Raw genomic sequence first — 18,354 nt, 5'->3', positions numbered from 1 at the left:
GGGCGTGTGTGGTCCAGTCACAGGATAATACCCCATGTCTGGAATGGCCACAGTTGTTGCAGTCCTAGGGGGATTACAGACCTGCTATAATTAGTCCTAGCATTCCCAAAAGACAGGAATAAGAGAGAGGAAGGCCAAACATAGCAACATGTACAGTATTTTGGTCATGACAATGAAACAGAGGACTTTGGTGTGTACCCCATGGAGTAGACGTGGTCTACTCGATGCCTTCCATCACACTAAACATTAATTTAGTGTGATGAAGGTGGGTCTGCTGTAGGCACTAGAAAGCAAAACCAGGGAGTGGTGTCCTCAAGGTGTCATACTGTAACCCTGTCCAGGTTCCCTTCCACAAGGAGTGAGCTTTCGAACAGTTTCCTTCCACAGGGATCAAGATTTACGCACTGGAGCAACTCATATCTTGGTATCAATATCTATGTTCAGTGTTCAATAGAATGAGGGCTGAGGTCTGTCTGAATTCTCCCTAAAAGGTGTTTATAAAGTCTATGCACTGTAAAATAGCAAACCCTGCCATAACAGGTGCCATGCAAGAAAGAAAGTGCACCTTTCAGCCCTACCAAAAAGCCAATCTTTTATACACTGGATGTCACAGCTAGCCATCATAAGTGACTGACAGCCAGAACCAAACGTGCCTATAGCTGTCGAAACCCGATTTGAAAGCGTCAGCTCAAGTGGTAGGTCTTCAACATCCCCGTCTGGATATTATATATATAGAAAGATGATTGAAAAAGTGCAAGCCTCAGCATTATACAGTCTCGCAACCTGGGCCACATACGTCTGTTTCCAATTTGTTGATTCTAATCTCTCATTGTGTTGGTCAGTCATCGCCGAACCTAGGGTTTTGTGACTACATATTTTTTAGGCCAGACTCGACTCCAAAACAAGGAGCTGCAAAGTAGCATGTATTTAGATCAGTTAAAGGCTTGGTAATTGACAATATATAGTTTGTGGGGAAAAAAACAACTACTCAAAAATGTTGATAAAGGAACTGAGAAGAGAAAAACAATGAAGCTTTTTCAATTAACCTTGTTTTTTTTAAACTACATTGCCAAAAGTTTTGGGACACCCCTCCAAATCATTGAACTCCGGTGTTGTTTTTCAGGGGTTGGACTCGGCTCCTTAGTTCCAGTGAAAGGAACTCTGAATGCTTCAGCATACCAAGACATTTTGGACAATTTCATGGACCCAACTTTGTGGGAACAGTTTGGGGATGACCCCTTCCTGTTCCAACATGACTACACACCAGTGTACAAAGCAAGGTCCATAAAGACACGGATGAGTGAGTTTGGTGTGGAGGAACTTGACTGGCCTGCACAGAGTCCTGACCTCAACCTGATAGAACACCTTAGGGATGAATTAGAGTGGAGACTTCGAGCCAGGCCTTCTCGTCCAACATCGGTGCCTGACCTCACAAATGTGCTTCTAGGGGAATGGACAAAACGTCCCATAAACACACTCCTAAACCTTGTGGAAAGCCTTCCTAGAAGAGTTGAAGCTGTTATAACTGCAAAGGGTGGGCCAACTCCATATTACATTCATGTGCATGTAAAGGCAGACATCCCAAAACCTTTGGCAATATAGTGTACATCAAGTACACGTAAACGGAAAAGGAAGAAACAACAACCGGGCAATTCAACTATTCATGTTTTATTAACTGAAATTTCATTTCATACAAAAAAAACAGGCATGTAATGAGAGATAAGCCAGCAAGATACAGATAAAAATAATAGATCTGAGAAGGTCACTTTTTATAAAACCCCAAACCCAAACAATTAAGCTGTTGCTACTTTGCCATGGATGCGTCGTTAATGAATTAAAATCCTACTGCACCAGAATAGTTCTGTTATAAGATCAAGCTATATATCTATATCAGCTCTGTTCCAAACACTGGAATTCATGCATTCTTATCTTCAGGATGTCCCAAATGCTAGAAACCTGTTACACCAAGATATCTTGATGGTCGTTAATCTGTTCAGGTTTCACTTCTGGGACGCAGCCATGAATAGGCCAACTCCATGCCAAAAGTGCACTCAATCCAGCAGACTCAGACATAAAATTTTCAATATTGTGTTGGTCAGGAAGAAAACAATGCAGTGGCTCTGAGTTACAAACCACAAGTACATCGACAAGAACCAAAAAAAAAAAAAAACCCAAAACACTGCATGCCCAGGACGCACGATGATTTCTTCTCTACATTTATCCTCCTGCTCAGACTCGATACATATTTCACAAAGCAAAATAGTTGTTTTTTTGTTGTTTTTTTTTAAAGTCACTTCCTGCCATAACAGTTGGACAGAAAGAACTAAACTCAACTAACTGGCAGAAGTTTAGTTACTGTATGCCAGTATGTTCTAGTACATTTTAGTGTTATAGCTTTTGGTCACATTTTACATTTATTTATTTTCTATTAGTGTTGCCAATGCATGTCAAGGTAAGAAGCTACAGATTCACATCACGTGAAAGGATCTGCAGAGTGTCTCAAGCTAAACAGAAAAATATACCAGTCAAAATAAAATGGTATAGATCAATGTAAGCATAGTGCTTTTTGTAATCGCATGATGTCATAATTATATTTGTAAATTTGGCGCTGTTAATGTGTAAAATGTAAAAAGAAAAAGGGAAAAAAATGAGAGAGAGAGAGAGAGAGAGAGAGCAGAGCTGAAACACCACAATGCACAAGTTGCAGCTCTAAACTGGCAAAACTACATGCAAAGTGGGTGCAAATCCATAAAGTCCAAACCCATGAAAAGTGTAAATAATTAGAATGATTTTGGATTGCATTAACGTAAAGTACTTTTGGCAGGAATTCAAATCTATACATTTGCCTCTCCATCCAAAAATGTACAGCATTCCCTTTCCAATACATGCAAATACATCATTCTTTGGTTTATCACCAAATCTTCCACCAACCCTTTCCTTTTTCCACCACCAGATACAAGTCCTAGCCTCTTTACATGCTTACATTTCACTCTCACGTACACAATCGATTAAACCCCAAGCCAAGATTTGAACTCTGTAGATCTCTCATGTTGCATGTCTGTATCATTATGGACTACAATAGTAGAGGGAGAGGAAAGTGTGATAAATGAAGGAAGCTTTTGCTCATGGAAGAGTGACACAGCATGGCTTATTCTGGGGCAAAGTGAAAAGAAGGGCTAAAGTAGGAAGAGAGGAGAAAGACCTGAGAATGCCTAAAGCACTGCGAAGAGGCGAAGGAAAAATGAAGGAATACGAATGGAAAGATGTGCAAAGGAGATCCCCTCTCCTCCAGGGAGGCGGGCACGGCTGATGGGCGGGGCTTACTGCCGGACTTCAACGTAATTGGCTGGGAAAAGTCCGTAAGCCCCTCTGCACACGCCCCTCCACCAGCCCTCGTCAATCATCTCAATGTTGGTGATGATGTCGTCGGGGTCGAAGGAGATCTCGTCGTCACCAGCTGTGAACATGAAAATCGGACAGATATGCATTGTAAAATCTCAATGTAGAAATAAACAAACAAATAAAGTGCAGCATTCCTTGTGTCTGTTAAGGTCAGCAAAGTATGATAAAATACTGGACTGAATATCAGATACTGAAACAATTCTAGCTTTGAACACCATTTTTTTTGTATCACAGTTTAATGTTAAGTGACATAAAGCAGGTCAGGTGATGATAACAAGCCAGGGTTTGGGAATATCACTGTCCCCTCATCCTGGGGAAGAGTTCACTAGACCATGTTAATCTGTACAAGGGATGATGAACTGTATACAGATAGAGTATACACAGATAAAAACCAGTGTGCAGATGGTGGACTGCTGTGTGAGCCAGATTTAAAGGTCACACTCTCTTCCATTTCTTATACCAGCATGAACCTTGAGCGTAAAATCTGTGCCACTTATCAGTGATGTTGCAGGTTTCAAAAAGATCTGAAGTCATCAACATGGCAACAGTCACATAGTAAAATAATGATGAAGGTAAGAAATATGACTGAAAGCACAGTGCAAAATTAAAGAAGCAATTATCAGATATCAGACATGTCTGATCAACTACGCCTGGGGTTAAGAGACATATTTTAATGAAATATTTAGGACTGTCCATTGTTTTACTCACCAGCTTGATAATCATAAAGAGCCACAGCAGTCACTCCCAGGTCCTCGCCATAATCATAAGACTGAGTGTCTACACACACAATACAACAAAGGAATAACGAAAGTCTTAAAAATGATATCATCTCCACGTACAAATTCAACACACCACAATTTCCCTGATCTAATAACAGAAACGTTAGCATATAGTGAAATAAATGTGTGATGTTGGATCACGAGTCTCTGGTGTCCTGTAAGGGTTTGTGGAGGTTACCTGAGGCCTGGTACTGGTCATCCTGGTCTGGGTTCTGGTAAAGGTCCTCCTCCTTCGAGCTCGCCTCTACCTCATACACGGGCTCCTCGGGCTCCTCTTCCTTCTGGTGGATATCATGAGTCCGATACTGGATGAATAAAAATAAATAAAATCAACAACTGCTCATCAAAAAATACACATGCAGGCAATGTTTTACAGAAATGTATGGAGTACTGGGTGTGATGGTGCTACAGCAGGTAACAGCTACATTGCTCCTAGGTGTAAATGTGTGTGTGCTTCGAGGAGTAGCAGCTGAAACCAAGCAGCCTAAAAATCACACCCATATTAACAAACAAGGAAAGCCCCAAGTCACAGGCACTCTAAGTCGTGTAATAAAGCTGAAACGTTTTCACACTTTACAAGACTTACCTGGTAGGTCTGAGTGGTGGAGGTGGGGCTGGGCTGAGGGGAAAGGTCTTTAGCTTTGGCGATATCCTAAAGAGAACCATGGATCACATGATTAGACATGCAGGAACAAAACACACACAGACACGCAATCTAGCTCACCTTAATATTTTTTGTTTAAACACTCATTAAATGCTCTAAAAATAAAAAAAAAATAAAAAAACAAGGAACAGGGGTGAGGGAATCTTTGGTTAGTGAACTGTTATAACTGAGTGAAAACATCTAATTAGAAAACATTAAAAAAAACGAACACACACACACTCAGACACACAGACAGACATACAGAGACAGAGACTCACAGACAGACAGAAAGACACAGACACACACAAAGAGAGAGACAGACACGCACACACACAGACAGACCTCTGCCTTTCTTCGAGCTTCCTCTTGCTCCTGCTTCTCCTTGGCTTGTCGCCTGGTTCTCTCCTCCTGCGCCCGTTTCTTGTCCTCTTCCTCGTTCTGCTTGGCCAGATTCTCAAACCGAGCCTTGATGCTTCCCGTTCCTCTGCCGGCTGAAACCAGTCACATACGTACACTCTCAGAGGATAATGATGCAGAAAACAGAACAATACACTGTATATGGTGTTCACAGCTCTTAATGGCTTTAGCTGGATCCTGTATCTCTGGATGATGACTGGCTGTGCTGCAACATCAACTGCTGTCTGTCTATCCATCAGTCTATCTATCCATCCATCCATCCATCCATCCATCCACTTTTTTTGTTGGAGGGGTTTTTTCTTCAAGTGTGACTTCAATAATTATTACCACACTGGTGAGATATTTGATTATCTATGTACTTAATTTTTTTTTGTCACTCGCTTAGTCTTAAACATACAGATCTAATCATTAATAAGCCACAAATGGTTTTTTTTTTAGTGTCAAAACAAACTCTTTGATTTAATTCATAACACTGGCTTCATAATTTTCAGAATAGTTTAGAATAAAAATTTAAATGATGAAAAAATCAGTGAAGTTAAAATCCTTTTTTTTAATATTTTTTATTTTGACTATTTTTCTAACATGGACAGTGAGTAAAGCATTTCGCTGCTGGTCACACTGTGTATAATTGTGTATGTGACAAAATTTGAACTGGAATTTCAAATATGGGTTTTGTACAAACTGGGACCTCTGCTGTTCAAACAGTGCAAGTGCATTAGATCCGGAGTGAACGAAATGCTAAATTCATCAATTGTAATAAAAACATCTATTTTGATACACCCACAAGTGTCAGTAATCATGTAGTCAGGTCTATATAAAAATACTGACAAATCAACCTGGTTGTGAACGAGTGTGAGACACAGAGGCGCACAGGTGCAGCGATCCCACATTCATTAACACGGAAAGTCTCTGAAAACAGCTATGCTACACTTTCTTACTGCACACATTCACTTTTTTTTTTTACACTCACTTTTTTACTGCACACATTCATCTATCTACTCGTATTCTGGTCAGGGTCTCTGAATTATATATATATATGTTTTAATTTTCAATTTTCTTGATATTTGCAGACAGATGCTGAAGGTTAACGTGAGGGTAGGAGACAATTAAAAAAAAAAACACAGTGGTTTAAAACAAAGATGTCAAGAAACAAAGTAAAAACAAATGTGTCATAAGCTTCACTAAGCAGTTACAGTCCTCATACCTGCTTCAACTGGTTTGGTCTTCTGGTAAGTAGTGATGGGTTTCTCAACATCCTCAAACGTTCCTGCACTCTGAAGACACACCCACACAAACATTTTGGTCATCAGCTCATAGCTCAGATGCACTTATCTTGGAAGCGGATTATAAGAGCAGGATTCACCTTGTCCATTCGGTCCTTCTGCACTCCGTATTTCCCTCCAAACCCTTTGGAGTAATCTAGAGCCATCAAAAAAAAAAAAAAGTGGGAGAAGAAAATCATTAGGAAATTGAAGATCAGGTTCATGGCACATTCCTGCGATAATAAAGTGAGTGATGCAGAGAAGCATCGAGGAAAGACAAGGAAGAGCAACACGCGCAAGGGTACGAGGAGACCGTCATTCTCAGCAGCCACGTTCATCATTGACAAGTTCTGCAGCAGTCATACAGGGCCGAGTGTTGCTCTAGGCAAAGCAACAGACAGTGTGCGTAGTGTGTGTCTAAGGCTGAGCATGCACACAGAAGAATCAGGGACATTATAGCGCAAGGGTCTTGTAAAGCACATCCTAATGTCAATAAGGGCATTGCTCAAGTTAAACTTGATGAACCAATCACAATCTTGGGCACAGGAATTGACATGAAGTGTTTGTTCCAATCAGCATTAAGCAGCTAAGGCAATATATTTTATACAACAGTTTCTTCCAGTCTATTAATATTTGATTGGTTAACTGGTGTTCCAACTGGAGTGTCTATATTTCCTACAGCCAGACTGGGAGGTTTCACTGTGTGCATCACTCCACTCATCTTCGTTCCCCATGTAATATTCAAAAACAAACAGAAGGTTTGGTCATTTTTTGTCAAAAAAGTCGATATTAAATTATTGTTTATTGAACTGTTGTATAAAAGCACACTTACTCATAGCTACAGAATGGTGTGGTTATACGTTTCATTTCTGACCTTTCCACTGGAAGTGGATCCAAGTAGATATGCTGGCTGTTCTTTACAGATTTCACTTTGAGAACCTCTGATGTTAAAGCATTTCATGGTGTATATTAAAAATCATGTTAAATCAAGCTTAATAGATTGATTTGAACCCAAGCTCCGCCCTTTTTGACCACGGACATCTGTCACTCAGCAATCAGGAAGCTTGACTTTTGAAAAGTAGACTACTCATAAGCCTGCATGTTTCTACACAACAAAGTGGGCGTGTCTCAGCACAAGAGACAGCAGCTCAGAAGGGTTGGGGAGTAAAGAGGACGAAGACTTATGCCTTGTTGAGACTCGTGCTTAGCCAGACTCTCTTTGTGGTCATAGCCAAGCGCGCACTGATCCTGCTTCTCAACCTCCACCCCGTATTTCCCTCCAAACCCACGCTTATAATCTGCAAAGACACACAAACACATAGACACATGGCAAGATGACAAGACAGACAGGACACCGACCAGAAAAAAAGAAACCAAGTTCCCCAGGAGGACACGGCAGGCAACAGCTGAAACACCAACATTAAAGCAGCGACATGTAAATAAACCCATATTCCATCAGTGTCTGCAGGTATGAATCAGTTGGGGTCAGCGTCAATTCAGATGTGAAATAAAAACCTTTGAATCATTCAAACTGGAATGTTTGTGGTAGAAGACTGAAGACCTGAGGACACCCTGGAGTCTTAAAACATTTGCACACAAAGCAATCAAACGAACACGGGCGGAGTTTAATATTTGCTTAAACATCACTTCAAATTAGGGAAGCGCTGAGAAAAATGGGTCATTACCAGCCAATTAGCCTGCTATAAAGTGGAATGACATACTCATACATATATGGAGGGGGAAAATACAACAGTTCTGGGATTGTAATGTCTGCTCCTCTCACCATCCTGCTGGATTATTTTCCTGTCACAGCAGTTTTATTCCTTACAACACATTCATATATTCAGCATACACTTTACTGGCATCTCATCAAAAACTACAACAATGACATGATACAAGGTCAGGTAGTTATAACAATTAGTACAATAGCTGATATTTATATGCAAGTTCATAACATTATAATATTAACTCACTAGTGGTCCAGTGTGAGCTATTTAGGAATCCAATGGATCTTTTTTAAGAAGAGGACTGAATTTTATTTGCCAGGATAAGAGTCAAGACATTATTTCTTCGAGTTAAACACAAATAAAAAAAATAAATAAATAAAATAAATAAATAAATACTATGAAATAAATAAAAAAGACAAAAAACAAAATCCAGTAAGAAAAATTTGCCCATTGTAAAGCCAAGCTAATAAATAAATAAATAAATACATACCATGAAATTTAAAAAAAAATCAATACAAATAAATAAATAAATAAATAACAGACAAAAAACAAAAACAAAATCCAGTAAGGAAAATTTGCCCATTGTAAAACCAAGCTGATGTGGCCAGTCATTAACAGATGGAACAGAACACACAAGGAATCACCATTTTGACATAAAGGTTGTGGTCAAGAGTCATAAACCTAACAACAAGGTCATTTCACCTTCATACACAAACACTCAGTAATACAGGGGAAAAACACCAGCATGCTTATATTTCACATTCCTACGTTTCACGTTCTGGCCTTCAGTACGGTTTCCTTTCTTTCAGAAACATGTGTGTGTTACCTTTCTGAGACTCATGAAGCTGCAGTTTCTCCTGATGGTCCCAGCCAACAGCGGATTTATCCACCCGGTCCGTCTGCACTCCAAACTTCCCTCCAAAGCCCTTCACGTAGTCTGGGGAGCATATCAAATCAGATTTCAAACATAGGAATGATGAAGAAAGCTGAAACAGGATCATTAAATGAAGACTTGCGGAAGTCATTGGATTATAAAGTATTATCAGGGTTAAGGCACAGGTGAGTGAGGAAAGGAAACAGCATGGAAATGTAATAAAAAAAAAAATCAAGGGGAGGCACTATGTTGAGATGAAGCACAGTGAAAGCTACAGCACTAGGCACACAGAGTCAGAGGAACAACCTTTAGCCACAGCTGATAATAAAAGGTATGGCAAAGGTTAGATATGTTGCTGCTAAACTTGTTCTGGAGTGTACAGTAGGTTTGGGAATATTATGTGCATCACAAACCTTTCTGTGACTCATGTTTCTCCGTTTTGCCCTGATACTCAAAGCCCACTGCACTTTTGTCCACTTTATCGGTTTCCACTCCATACTTCCCACCAAATCCTTTAGCGTAATCTGTAGGTAAACAAACACAGAAACAACAGTAAAGCAAACAGCGTAAAAAAAATGGAAAGGAATGCTGTTCACACCACTGGGAGTTCTCTGTGTGCATGTATACAGCAAGCTCCAATGTCAGGAAATTACGTAACAGAGCTAATCATGACCTGCATGCAAGTTACACAAACAACAAAAACAAAAACAGAATTCAACATTGTAATAGTGATAGTAGTTTAGAATAGTAGTTTTTCTTCCTAAGAAAAAAACAAAAAAAGAAAACAATTAGCAATCGGCATCATAACGTAAAAACAAACCTTTCTGGGATTCGTGTTTCTCTGTTTTTCCCTGATAATCAAAGCCTAGAGCACTCTGGTCCACACGATCGGTCTGAACACCATATTGACCCCCAAAACCAGTGGTGTAATCTGGGACACACACGCGCGCACACACACACACACACACACACACACACCGCAGCAGCCAATCATGGCGAGCGCGGGGGTTGTGCGGGGAAAAAAGCAACAGAAATTACAGAGCAGCAAGCGAAGTTTAAAACACAGGGCTCTGATGGAAGAGCAGCGGTGCGCTTCAGGGTTTCCAAATGCAACCACTGGTTTCCATTACACACACACACACACACACACACAACACGATGGTGTCATCAAACAACCAGCTCATCATATAGGCTGAGAGAGCACACAAACACACACACAGGCATGCACACTCACACACATTTAGACCGGTCCAGACACACACACACACACACTTTCAGAAATACACACTTTCGGACACACACACACTGTACATTTTATTACACACTGATACACGTGCACATTCATGTAATTATCCATCAGGCAGCAAAGGCACAAAGCATGAGTGTATATTATAGCTCACACTATGGAAGCTAGTTTAGCTCTCCAGATTAAGTGAATTTTATTAAGTGTACACCAAAAACGTCATGATTTTTCACTCATGCCTCAGCTGAAGCTTGTTCAGATGTGACATTCTGCCTCCAAAACAGCCCTGACCCATCAAGGCATGGACTCCACTAGATCTCTGAAGGTGTGCTGTGGTATCTGGCACCAAGATATTAGCAGCAGATCCTTCAAGTCCTCCAAGTTGTGAGGTGGAGCCCATGGAGGATACTTACAGGACTTAAAGGATACTTTTGATAGTCCCTGACCACTGCAGACCAGGAACACCCCACAAGAGCTGCAGTTTTGGAGACGCTCTGATCCAGTCGTCTAGCCATCACAATCTGGCCCTTGTCAAACTCGCTCAAATCCTTAAACTTGCCCATTTTTCCTGCTTCTAACACATGAACTTTGAGGACAAAATGTTCACTTGCTGCCTAATATATCCCACCCACTAACAGGTGCCATGATGAGGAGATGGCGATTCACGTCACCTCTCACTGCTCATAATGTTATGCCTGATCTGTGTGTGTATGGCAGTTTACAACAACCAATATGACTATCATTATAAATGAACACATAGTGAACATATAGCTGATGCATAAAGCAATTGTCAGCTACCTTTATACACAGATAACAGACATAAATACCTCAGCATTTTGTTCTATAAGCATTAATTGGTATTGTTTCATTTTTGTCCTTATACAACTGTTTAACCGAGGGTCCTTGTGTTACTGTGTACAGAATGACACCATCAGTTATTAAGAAGCGAGTTATTACATTTAACTGAGAAGCAAGAGGACAGTACACTGAAGTTGCGTACACAAATTATAGCCAGCTGACAAATTAAAGGGAAAAAACAGAAGCTCTGCTATGCTGTAGGGGGATTTATTTTCCCGGCATGATCCGAGTCCACATGTCCTCTCAGACAGAAGTGTCACTGCAAACCAGTACGAAGTTGCTTGTTCTTCTGGCTGTTCTGCTTCACTGCACGATGAAACATTTCTATCGTATGCAGGATGTCAGTGTTCCCATTACACACGGCATGATGGCTTACTGAATGGTTTAATGAGTACGAAAATGACCAGCTTGGATAAAACACTAGGGAATATTATCTGGAGGAATGGTCCAGTTCCAGAGAGAGCTTGCAGTGGCTCATTACCTCAGTAATACACTTTAAGCTGTTTTTTCCTTTAATTTGTCACCTGTCTGTAAGTCATAAATGTGTGTGTATAGAATTTGTTGATCATGAAGCTGAACAATGCAACGAGCTCTCACACACTGCAGGGAATGAGTGAAAAGAGGAATGAAGTGAGACTCACCTTTCTGTGAGGCATGTTTCTCTGTTTTCGCATTATACTCGAACCCTACTGCAGACTGGTTGAGGGTGGATTCAAAATAAAGTAAAATTAACTTCCCACAAGCATACAGCACCGTACAAAGCAAAAGTCTTAAGAACATAAAGAAATGCTGTAAATCAAATATGCCTTAATACTATAAGGGGCAATAAATAGTTACATCTAAACAAATAAATAATCTTGGATAAATAAATTCTTCCGTTTGGAGACTTTGCAACCGCCTTCATAATGTCCATCCAATTCATCCATTTTCTGTACCACAAATATTTCTGTAACATTTCAAGCTCATGAAACAGTAATGCATGAAAAATTTTCTGTCTATTTTCTGTTTCCTATTCCAACAACATAGAATAAATTGACGGAAATCAAGACAATTTATTTCCTAAAACGTTTGACAGGCATTATGTAAAAGGCATTCCTATAATTATGAGCAGGAATAAATATTAAAAAACAAACAAACAATGGAATCGATTTTAATATTGAAATGTGAAGGAAATGTGTACCTGGTCCACACGGTCACTCTGAACTCCAAATTTCCCACCAAAGCCTTTAGATGTGTCTGTCTGGGAGCAGTGCTTTGACAGTTTACTCTGATACTCGTGACCCACAGCCGACTGCAACGACACGTTCATAACATTCATTACAATTATAAGAGTTAATGTGGATGTTTTGGTGCTTTTAGCCACTCAATGAATTAGCTGATAACTAGCTAATTCATTGAACTAGCTCTTAGTCTAAAACAAAAAACTATCGCTGTACTCAGAGCAAATGCCAAACATTTCAGGCTACATGTCCAAGCATCGGTTTCGTTCATTACTCTAATAGGTGCGAAGTTGCTCTCAGTGCTTGTTAAACTAGATGGTGATAAAATGTTTAACTCAGTCAGTGTAATTTCAAACACAGGCTAACATCATTATTTCTGCAGCTGTTATCCAAAGTGAGACTGGTCACAATTACAAGAACTGCTACCGCATTACCACTTTTTATCATAGTACCGCAAAGCATTACGACCGATATAACACTGAATGCTATTTCAAAGCAACCTTCACCCCCACCCCGATCACAGCAGTATATGAGATAGCACACTTCCTCTTCCTCTGTAAGCGTTTCTAAATTCAGTCATTGTGTACACCAGCCGTGTGAATCGTCTCGTCTCTGAATGTGTGGGGGTATCAGAGAGAGACACACTGCCCCGTCTGTTGTCTGTACTACACACACACTGGCCCCAATTTTCATCTACTCTCCAATTCTAAACAAAGACGGTGATTTACAGAGAGTGCTGGTCAGCGCAGAATGATATTCACTATATACAATCACTGCTAAGCCTGGATTAGCATTTATTCCACATTGGACTGCAATTGCTGTAAATAGTTTTGCACTCAAGGTTACAAAAGTGCACTTTTTTTAAACACATTTATAGATGGAGAATCAGGCAGTGCCACCTAGACGAGAATGGGTTTCCTTTTTAGGTTTCTTCCTCATAGTGTCTCAGAAAGTTTTTCCTTGCCACGGTCACCTCTGGCTTGCTCATTAAAAGGATAACTTGGTGCATTTGTAATTTATATTTGGAATTGATATACAACGATCAGGCATAACATTATAACCACCTGCCTAATATTGTGTTGGTCTCCCTTTTGCTGTCAAAACAGTTCTGACCCGTCAGGCACTGTGTATTCAGACACCTTTCTATCAGAACCAGCATCAACTTCTTCAGCGGTTTGAGCAACAGTAGCTCGTCTGTTGGATCGGATCACACGGGCCAGCCTTTGCTCCTCATGTGCAACAATGAGCCTTGACCGTCCATGACCCTGTCACCGGTTCACCACTGTTCCTTCCTTGGACCACTTTTGATAGATACTGACCACTGCAGACCAGGAACACCCCACAAGAGCTGTAGTTTTGGAGATGCACTGATCCAGTCATCTAGCCATCACAATTTGGCCCTTGTCAAACTCGCTCAAATCCTTACACTTGCCCGTTTTCCCCAGGTATATCCGTAACGCTGCTTGTGACAATGTCTGTTAAAAGTGCTATATAAATAAAACTGTATTGAACTGAACTGAATTGCAGAATCCATGCTGTGTGTGTGGACATTCACACTCATTTGGGGTATTTTCAGACACTTTTATTCTCCCATTATTAGTATACAAAGAAGAAGAAAGTGAGCCTGCTGATGTAACATGCTTCATAGAGCGAAGGAAAGAAAGACCTCACATCAGCAGCCATTTTCAGCCAAACCAGCGAGACATACCAGTGACACCATGGCCTTACAGAATTATGGGATTGCCTTCCTAAGGGAAGACACAAAGGCCTCATGTGGCGCTCCTTCCAATCTGTCCAATAAATGGAGCCCCAGAAGATGTCTGTCTTTACTGTCTTGTGAATGGGAGAAATTTGCTTCAGAACACAAATCCTGCCTCCAAATGGAATTAGGGGTAGTGATGACTTTTACACAGCACATGCTGCATGAAGCAAAACCCCATTTCAAGCCACACTGGCCGCATCTGAGTTTCGGTATGAAATTGACTCTATTTTTAACCTTAAACACACACTACAAAAAGGCTGAGCATAATTCCAAGAGTGCCTATAATTCATGTAAACACACTTGGGACGTTTCACTCCATCATTCGCTTGTCAGAGTTAGCTGCATCATCAATGAACACAACAAACAATGCTTTCAAGAATATAACTTCAGACTTAAGACAAGAAATCCCGCCAGATGAATAAGAAAAGGAAGAAAGGATGCTGATTTTACCAGATGCACCTTTAACAGGAATGTACAAAGCAATCTGAACAAGCTAGCCAAATAGCCAGCATGCTTGAAAGGGAGATGCGCTTCTTCGGAATCTATTTCTGCTAGCAGAACAAGAATTAACAGGTCATAATGTGTCGGAAATGTCTCTTACTCTATATGCATTTCTTTTTTACAGGAAGGCAATATGACCGAAGACATCGTGTGGTTAAACGGAATGTTGGCTGTAGATACTCACAGCCATGCTGATACTTAGTAAAACTGCACCCTTGCTCATGCCATGTTGCGTAAATAGATTGCATGTTTTAAAAAAAAAAGTTCTGGGGCATTTATACAGGAAACCAAGAAGGTAATGAGCAACAGGACGTGCATACAGTAAACAGGAGTGTCTGACGCTGTCATTTGTAAGAGCTTAACAAGTTTCCTTTAAGTTAAGTTGCCTTTCTTTGAAACATATTACTGCACAGTGAAATTCTTTCTTCACATATCCCATCCTTGGAGGTTGGGGTCAGAGCGCAGGGTCAGCTGTAATGCAGCGCCCCTTGTGCGGATAGGGTTAAGGACCTTGCTCAAGGCCCCAACGGTGGCAGCTTTGCGGTGCTGGGGCTTAAACCCCAATCTTCTGATCAACAACCCAGAGCCTTAACCACTTGAGCTACCACCACCCCAATAACCAACATTCCAGCAAGTTCTGCCACATAATCAACCTTTACAGTGTTGTGTATCATTTAATAATTTCATAATGGGATGCTGTAGACCAATAAGTGTTCTGAACTGATGCTGATAATACTGATTTATCTTACAATTACAGACGTTATTTTTGAAATTCGTTTTCCTTAGTACTTGCACAGCTTTTGTTTAATAAGAATTACGCACACAAGCAAAAAAAGTGTTGGCTTATTTTTAAAGATTTTTAGTCATTTTCAATTCACATTTTTCATTTTCTTACTTACTTCTGCAAACATTAATTGAAATTAATTGTAATTGTTTTAGCCAAAAATCCTTGATTTTTCTGCAGCTTTTTAAAAATTGCTGATGCAACTTGAGTATTTTTGTGCTTGTCTGCTTCAGTTGGCAAAACTGAAATCACTGGATTCTTCTTTTAAACTCCTAGCAGTGAAGACACATATGTAATTACTTTCTACGATCGCCGTATTCATGAATGAAAGAGGGCTTTGGATGAGTGTGCGACACGTCTTGACCTGAATCTGCGCAACATCTGTGGTCATAATATAAAATTCCTCAGGATATCATAGAGTATGCTTGATTATATGTTCAATTCTGCATTAGCTTAATCATGATCAGGATGTGAGCTAATGATTTCCTCACAGCAGGCTGAACAAGATCGAAACGAGAAGTGAAGGAATGACAGCAGGTGAGAAAAAAGGTAGTGAAGAGACACACAGCTCTCACCCTATCCATTCGGTCCTCCTGAACACCAAACTTTCCCCCATAGCCATGTGAGGCTTTGGGCATGTTCTCCAGCTCGCGCTGTTTTAGATCACTGTGCTCACACGACACTGTCTCACGCAGCTTGTGGATGCTGATGGAACAAGGGAAAAAAACTAAAATGTTTAAACATATACATTATTTACTGAACCAGATGCATTAGTCTTAGAGCAGGATATGAAATCCTCTCATGAGGAACTGAAATCTGGTTGTGCTCCACACGTCTAACACACATCTGGTATCATCCATTGTTAACACCCAACTCCAGACCCTGGCTCTGTTCACTTGTCTAAGCAATATGATATGAAGGATTGCTTATGTCGTGTGTAATGTGACAAAAAAAATTATAATACAGATTTTTAAACAGTAGCAAAAATAAATTCAACAAAGATATTTAAAATGTAATTATGAGATATTACAAACAATTATATATATATTAAAAAACAAGATATTACACAAATTAATTAAAAAAAAAATTATATATATATATATATATATATATATATATATATATATATATTCATTAAAAATAAAACAAATATTACATTATACAAAAAAGTTTAACAAAACTTTAATGTAAATTTAAAAAAAATAAAAAGATAACTTAAAAAGACCATGATATTTAAAATAGGAACAAGAAAACAAAGAAAACAAAACCAAATGAGATAGTGTTACAGTTTTTAAGGAAATATTCATTTATCGCAGATAGAAATCAAATTAAGGGGAATAAAGGAAAAACTGTGTCAACTGTTTTGAAACTCTGACTCACTTGATGTGCTCCTGATGTCCAGAGCCTGCCACTGTTTTTGCTCCCCATCGCTGCTCTTTCTCAGACACATCATTCTGCACAAAAAGAAAAACACGGGCCTCATTTAAAAACATAAATAAGTAATTAAATAAAATCAATCAATCAATCAAATTATAATACTACAGAGACTACAGGAAGGACACTAGAAATAACCTGGCTCTGACTGGCTCAAAACATCTTCAGGTTAGGTCAAAAAAATAAAAAATCATTGTTGCTGATTTGAATGTGTGACTTTTTGTGCTAAAAGGTGAAAACTCTTTTCATCTCCAGCTTAATAGCAGACACTTGAAGATTTTAAACTAAAAATCGACTGGTATTTGCAGCCACTCATGATTCCCTCCATCTTAATAAACTCCCCAATTCTGAGTGAAGAAAAGCAGCTCTACTGCATGATGCTACCACCACCATGCAGCATGTGGTGTTCTTTTGGCGATATGCTAAACAAAGATGACATGAAAATCCAAACAGGCATAACATTATGACCACCTGCCTAATATTGTGGTGTTCCCCCTTTTGCTGCCAAAACATCCCTGACCCGTTGAGGCATGGCCTCCACTAGATCCCTGAAGGTGTGCTGTGGTACCTAGCACCAAGATATTAGCAGCAGATCATTTAAGTCCTCTAAGTTGCAAGGTCCTCAAACCTTACAGGACTTAAAGGATACTTTTACCACTGCAGACTGGGAACACCCCACAGGAGCTGCAGTTTTGAAGATGCTCTGATCCAGTCGTCTAGCCATCACAATTTGGTCCTTGTCAAACTCGCTCAAATCCTTACTCTTGCCCATTTTTCCTGCTTCTAACATCAACTTTGAGGACAAAATGTTCACTTGCTATATTATATATAATATAATATATCCCATCACTAACAGGTTCCATGATGAGACAGTGTTATTCACTTCACCTCTCACTGCTCATAATGTTATGCCTGATCGGTGTATAAATCAATTGAGAAGATTTTATATTTTGTATATTTTAGATATAGATTATATAATATTCTTTTATAATATTCTTAATTAAATATTGTATTATTTCTATCATTAAATATCTATTAAATAATAATAATATATAATTTTTATTATTTAAAAAAGATACGCAATCAAATACAATTTCTTTCTACATTAATCTCCCTATGTGTTTAAATACATTTCCACAAACACACAAAACACTAACACACAAACACTACAGTGGTGCAGCTTCAGAATAAGGAATCATCATGTAGTGCTGAGGATCAGTCACATCATTACACGCTTTTCACCAGATTTTTTTTCTCTTCTTCCAGACGGAGAGGCCACAATTACACACATGGTTCCTGTATAAACAGAAACACACACTGCTCACCATCTCCTGCTTACTAACGTGACTTCTGACACTGCATGCCACACTTATCTGCAGCGTTTGATAATTAATTCCACATTTGCTTTGGCAATAATGTTAGCGCGGAGCTAAAAACAGTAACGGCAG

General features: G+C 39.6%; 1 protein-coding gene across 3 annotated transcripts in view; it reads right to left on the bottom strand.

Annotated features, from left to right (window-relative positions):
* Positions 1 to 1,652: 1,652 nt before the first annotated feature.
* The window catches only part of LOC131351758 (src substrate protein p85-like), a 30,290-nt gene continuing 13,588 nt past the window's right edge, over positions 1,653 to 18,354 (bottom strand). Inside the window, exons 3-17 of one of the 3 annotated variants that reach the window (XM_058387295.1) lie at positions 16,853 to 16,926; positions 16,048 to 16,177; positions 12,386 to 12,496; positions 11,847 to 11,901; positions 9,925 to 10,035; positions 9,518 to 9,628; positions 9,057 to 9,167; positions 7,691 to 7,801; positions 6,605 to 6,660; positions 6,446 to 6,515; positions 5,167 to 5,315; positions 4,768 to 4,833; positions 4,360 to 4,486; positions 4,111 to 4,179; positions 1,653 to 3,457 (exon numbers count right to left, since the gene is read on the bottom strand). In XM_058387295.1, coding sequence (XP_058243278.1) covers positions 3,321 to 3,457; positions 4,111 to 4,179; positions 4,360 to 4,486; positions 4,768 to 4,833; positions 5,167 to 5,315; positions 6,446 to 6,515; positions 6,605 to 6,660; positions 7,691 to 7,801; positions 9,057 to 9,167; positions 9,518 to 9,628; positions 9,925 to 10,035; positions 11,847 to 11,901; positions 12,386 to 12,496; positions 16,048 to 16,177; positions 16,853 to 16,926 — 1,488 coding nt within the window. In that variant the 3' untranslated portion in view covers positions 1,653 to 3,320. The remainder of the gene's footprint in view (positions 3,458 to 4,110; positions 4,180 to 4,359; positions 4,487 to 4,767; positions 4,834 to 5,166; positions 5,316 to 6,445; positions 6,516 to 6,604; positions 6,661 to 7,690; positions 7,802 to 9,056; positions 9,168 to 9,517; positions 9,629 to 9,924; positions 10,036 to 11,846; positions 11,902 to 12,385; positions 12,497 to 16,047; positions 16,178 to 16,852; positions 16,927 to 18,354) is intronic. The other 2 variants (XM_058387296.1, XM_058387297.1) reach the window with 2 other exon arrangements.

Source organism: Hemibagrus wyckioides, linkage group LG04 (genome assembly GCF_019097595.1).
Source record: "Hemibagrus wyckioides isolate EC202008001 linkage group LG04, SWU_Hwy_1.0, whole genome shotgun sequence".
Taxonomy (NCBI): Eukaryota; Metazoa; Chordata; class Actinopteri; order Siluriformes; family Bagridae; genus Hemibagrus; species Hemibagrus wyckioides.
Note: the sequence above shows the minus strand (reverse complement) of the source record. Positions and strands in the feature narration are given on the sequence as shown.